The 4,717-nt window shown below is 30.8% G+C and overlaps 1 protein-coding gene across 3 annotated transcripts; it reads left to right on the top strand.

Moving 5' to 3' along the window:
• The first annotated feature begins 537 nt into the window (after positions 1-537).
• LOC116851272 (probable tRNA (guanine(26)-N(2))-dimethyltransferase) lies at positions 538-4,070 on the top strand. 3 transcript variants are annotated; one of them, XM_032830551.1, is made up of 2 exons: positions 538-726; positions 2,005-4,070. In XM_032830551.1, the coding sequence occupies exon 2, from the start codon at positions 2,025-2,027 to the stop codon at positions 3,621-3,623; it is 1,599 nt and encodes a 532-aa protein (XP_032686442.1). In that variant the 5' UTR covers positions 538-726; positions 2,005-2,024; the 3' UTR covers positions 3,624-4,070. The 3 variants fall into 3 exon arrangements, with proteins under 3 accessions (XP_032686442.1, XP_032686441.1, XP_032686440.1); XM_032830550.1 differs by having other exon boundaries at positions 539-801; XM_032830549.1 differs by having other exon boundaries at positions 539-984.
• The last annotated feature ends 647 nt before the right edge of the window (positions 4,071-4,717 follow it).

The raw sequence follows: 4,717 nt of genomic DNA, 5'->3' as shown, positions 1-4,717 counted from the left end.
AATAAATAATATTGCATATATAATATCAAGTTGTATTTCTTTTTCTACCTACTTATTTACATGTGTATTCATATGGCTCCTGTACACAGGACGCGGTAGTGATTGCCGCGCGGCGGAAGTCCACACGACAGCCAATCAATATGTTGTTTTTCCATAAGAGCTAGAAGGTTATTACAGAAAGCAGCATATTGATTGGCTGTCGCGTGAACTTCCGCCACGCGGCAAGCATTACCGCGTCTTGTGTGCAGAAGCCAATACTCATTCTCATTTCATTATTAATGAAATGTTATGTATAAAACAGTAATATTTTTTAAATATTAAAAATGTTACACTAGACTAAAATTACAAGTAATTCTTTGAAAGTTATTTTGAAATTTATCATAAATTATCAGTATGATTAAAGTTCTGTTACAATGCGCTACGCTCCTACTTGGAAAAAAGACGGAAGGTGTTCTACTATTGTCTGCCTCTCACTTTACATCTGTTCCTACCCCCACCATCTCATTTATCAGTCCATTCTAGGGTGCGTTCAGATTCTTCATCCAGGTACACTCTATTACTAGAAACACTATAGTATATGTTACATATATTATAGCACTTCTAGTAATAGAATACACCCGGGTGTGGAATCTGAACGCAGTCCTATATGTCGATGGTTCTAAGAAGGTCTGCATCCAGAGAAAGAGGAAGATATTAGGCGAAACATAACCTTGACAGCGCATTATTGTGAGAAAATAGTATCTTCTTCGAAAGTATTTTTTTCGTATAGTATTTTTTGAAAGAAACGAGAACGAGTGTAGCGTAAGCAATAATTTTCAAAATATTTTAATTAATACTTAAATATTGAAATGCTATCAAGTATAAATTAATATGATATATAATAAATTAACATGTACATTTTTCTAATTCGAAATATCGGTGAAGTTGTGTTAACGTTGTGCGACGTTGTACAAAATATTAAAATTTTTTGACGTATATACGAAGGTAAACATTTTACTATGGAATTTCTATAAATAAGTTTGTATTATATATTATAATATATAATATGATAGAACCTAAAATTTAGCAAAGCTAAATTCAGTACAATATTCAAAACAATAAGAAAGTTCACGTAAACATATGTTCAATTTAACTTTATGTTCCTTGCTCTATTTTTTTCAGCTGTACTGCTGAACTAGTGCTATAAGTTAGAGTGAGAGAAAGTATATTTGTTTCACTTTAACTTGCACTAGTTCAGCAATGCAACTAAAAGAACAGGCCACATATTACAGCTTAGCATAGTTCAGTGTTTCAATATAATTGTTTTGATAAATTAAAGCACTATAATTTATTTTACCTGCCTATATACAAAACATCTGCAATAGCTCATATGTATGATAAATTGAAGAAAAGAATATTTAAATATTTTTATTTCTGTTGCATTTTTCAGGTATATTAATATGCATATATTTAAAAATTAATGTCATTAATCAAGTTCTTTTATTATTCTACATATAACAATATTAAAGTCATTGAAAAGAAGAGTTGAATAATAATTAGTTAAATATTTAAAAATAAAATTAAAAATAATTTATAATTTAGTTAGTTTTAAACATATCAGTTTTTAATTTGAACTAGTTATTTTTTTTAAATGTATTAATTTTAACAATTTCAACATTTTTTTTATATAAATTAAAATTAATTATCAATATTAAAGGCATTGTAAACCATGTACGATATAGAATAAGAATAAAAATGCCAGTGCCGTTTTTCTTCATTTCTCTAAGTAGCAATGTTCTTTTCATATATTGAATGCTCAATACAAAATAGTTATATTACCTTTACTTATCAAACAATTATATTTGAATAAAGCTAACTATAACTTAAGAACAAAGTCGAATCAAATATATATTTATGTAAATTTCTTTTTGATTTCTTTCTTGTTTTTAAATATTAAATCCATTTTTGAAGTGAAACCTATATATTATGTTACATGCTATATATACATATGTATTTTTGTTTCAGCATTAATTCATATAAAAAGCATGGAAGATGAACAGAGTGCAAAGAAAGCCAAACTTGATGAAATTCCTGTCATAAGTGAAGGAAAAGCACAAATATTGGTCATGACTCAGAATGTATTTTACAATCCAGTTCAAGAGTTTAACCGAGATCTCAGTATAGCTGTATTAACAATATTTGCAAAAGACAGATGGAATGAAATATCACAGAAAAGTAAATTAGAAAGAGAGAGGAATAATGAAACTAATACATTACACAATATAGAGATAAATATAGATAGCCAGAAAGGTATTACGATATTAGAGGCTCTATCAGCAACTGGTTTGCGAAGTATACGGTATGCTAAGGAAATAAAAAATGTCCGACAGATTGTAGCTAATGACATTTCTGTAAAGGCAGTAGAAAGCATTAGACGAAACGTATTACATAACAATGTTGAAAATCTGATAATGCCTTCTCAAGAAGATGCTATGTTATTGATGTATCAACACAGACGTGATCGCTTCGATGCGGTTGATCTGGATCCGTACGGTTGCCCCTCTATATATCTAGATGGAGCAGTGCAATGTGTATCGGATGGCGGAATACTTTTGATTACAGCTACTGACATGGCTGTACTAGCTGGCAATGGTCCAGAAACCTGTTATTATAAATATGGAGCAATATCCATAAAATCGAAATCTTGTCACGAAATAGCGTTAAGGATATTATTACAATGTATTGCATCTTATGCAGGGCGTTATGGACGATATATAATACCATTATTATCTGTAAGCGTTGATTTTTATATAAGAGTATTTGTCAAAGTCTTCACAAGCCATGATAAATGCAAGGAAAACTCTACTAAGATAGGAATGCTTTATCAGTGTACAGGATGCGAGAGTATTAAGTTTCAAACATTAGTAACAAAGAAGCCTTCCAGTAATTATAAATTATTATGTGCACCTGTAGTGGACCAATTATGCGAACATTGCCGTCACTGGCAGCACATGGGTGGTCCAATATGGCTGGGTCCTTTGCATGATCAAGCGTTTGTATCACAAATGTTATGCAATCTTAGTAGCATGGAGCTGGGCACGCTGAAAAGAATGAAAGGTGTTTTGACTATGATACATGAAGAACTGGATGTTCCTTTGTATTATAATCTAAATCGCTTGATGTCCATAGTTAAATGTCAGGTCCCACCAATGTTAGTGTTCAGATCAGCGTTATTAAACGCAGGATATAAAGTGTCATATTCGCACGCAAATAAAGTCTCGATCAAGACGAATGCATCAAATAACGTAATATGGGATATCGTACGCGCTTGGGAAAAAAAGCATCCTGTGAAAAGAGAGAAGCTAGCTGTAAATAGTCCGGCCGAACGAATACTCAATGCATCGTCAACGATAGAGATTTCACTCGATATACATCCTCTTGCAAATCCAATTTCTCGGCAAAAACATTTATCTCGCTTCCAAAAAAATCCTACTGTAAATTGGGGTCCTGGTGTCCGTGCTAGAACAAGAGTGGACATCGAAAATAAGATGGAAGATTTGAAAAAAGTGAGAAATCAGAACAAGAATAGTAAAAATAAATCTGCTGCAGCTAAACAGTCAGTGGTACTAAATTTGAATGACTGAATGTTGAACATGAATGATAACAAATTTAAAAAATTTTCTAGGATTTTTGTATACTCGTATATATAATATGTAAGGCATGAGGTTGTCGATACTTGGATTTGTGATCATAGATTACGTCTCACATATTAAATGTAGCAAAATTTTTATGTGCGTAAACTTCGAATAATTTATCACGAATAGACTTAGCTCTACGTCCATACAATCGACAAATGAAAGTTATTTGCGTACATTTATATCATTATTTTAGATTGTACGACAAATATAAATATATCTATTTTATGTCTAATAAGATATCTTTACGACAAATATAAATATATCTATTTTATTTCTAATAAGATATCTTTTATATATTTTTCAATATTGCATATTTTTTTGGGACGAGTTTCGCGACCTTATTCCTGTGCCTTTAACCTGCTATTTGGAATAAAGTGTTTATGAGACATATAATTTCATCTTTCCATGTAATATCCCATACAATAACACGGATGCATTCGGGAAGCACACTATCAGATTTGTTTAATGCTATCGCGTCATTCTACCCTTTTTATACATACCCAGTAAGCAATCTGTGCGCAAACTAACATCAGATTAGTAACAGAATCTGTCGAAATCGAGCAGGATCTGTTGACAGATTCATAGTCATCTGCGTCTCTAATTTGCCGTCAGACTGCTGATAGGATCTGCTAACAGACTCTGATGACAGATGCAGCAGTAGACCCTTATAGAAATATTATACTAAGAACCATTGATTAATTATTTATTTTCAGTATTAAAAGTACAGTATTTAGTAATATTCTGTGATTCAAATACAACTTTTAGTACTCAAGTATTTCAATATTTAATGTTACAAATCCTACGTTATGATTGATTTCAATACTTAAATATTGATATGTAATACTTCGTCCAGTGATAAAATACTTACGCAGAACATTGTCAATATTTAAATACTGATATATAATACTTTGCTAAGTGATGAAATACTTACGCAAAGTACTGTTAAGATTTAAAGTATTAACCCAGACAGCATACAATATTAGTAAGTTATTAGATAAATATTTATAAATATTTATTTTGAATTACTTTTTTAAAATATT

Source organism: Odontomachus brunneus, unplaced genomic scaffold (genome assembly GCF_010583005.1).
Source record: "Odontomachus brunneus isolate Ranch 3 - 2012 unplaced genomic scaffold, Obru_v1 Obru_scaffold_170, whole genome shotgun sequence".
NCBI lineage: Eukaryota > Metazoa > Arthropoda > Insecta > Hymenoptera > Formicidae > Odontomachus > Odontomachus brunneus.
The sequence above is the reverse complement of the archived record's forward strand: the minus strand, read 5'-3'. Positions and strand labels throughout refer to the sequence as shown.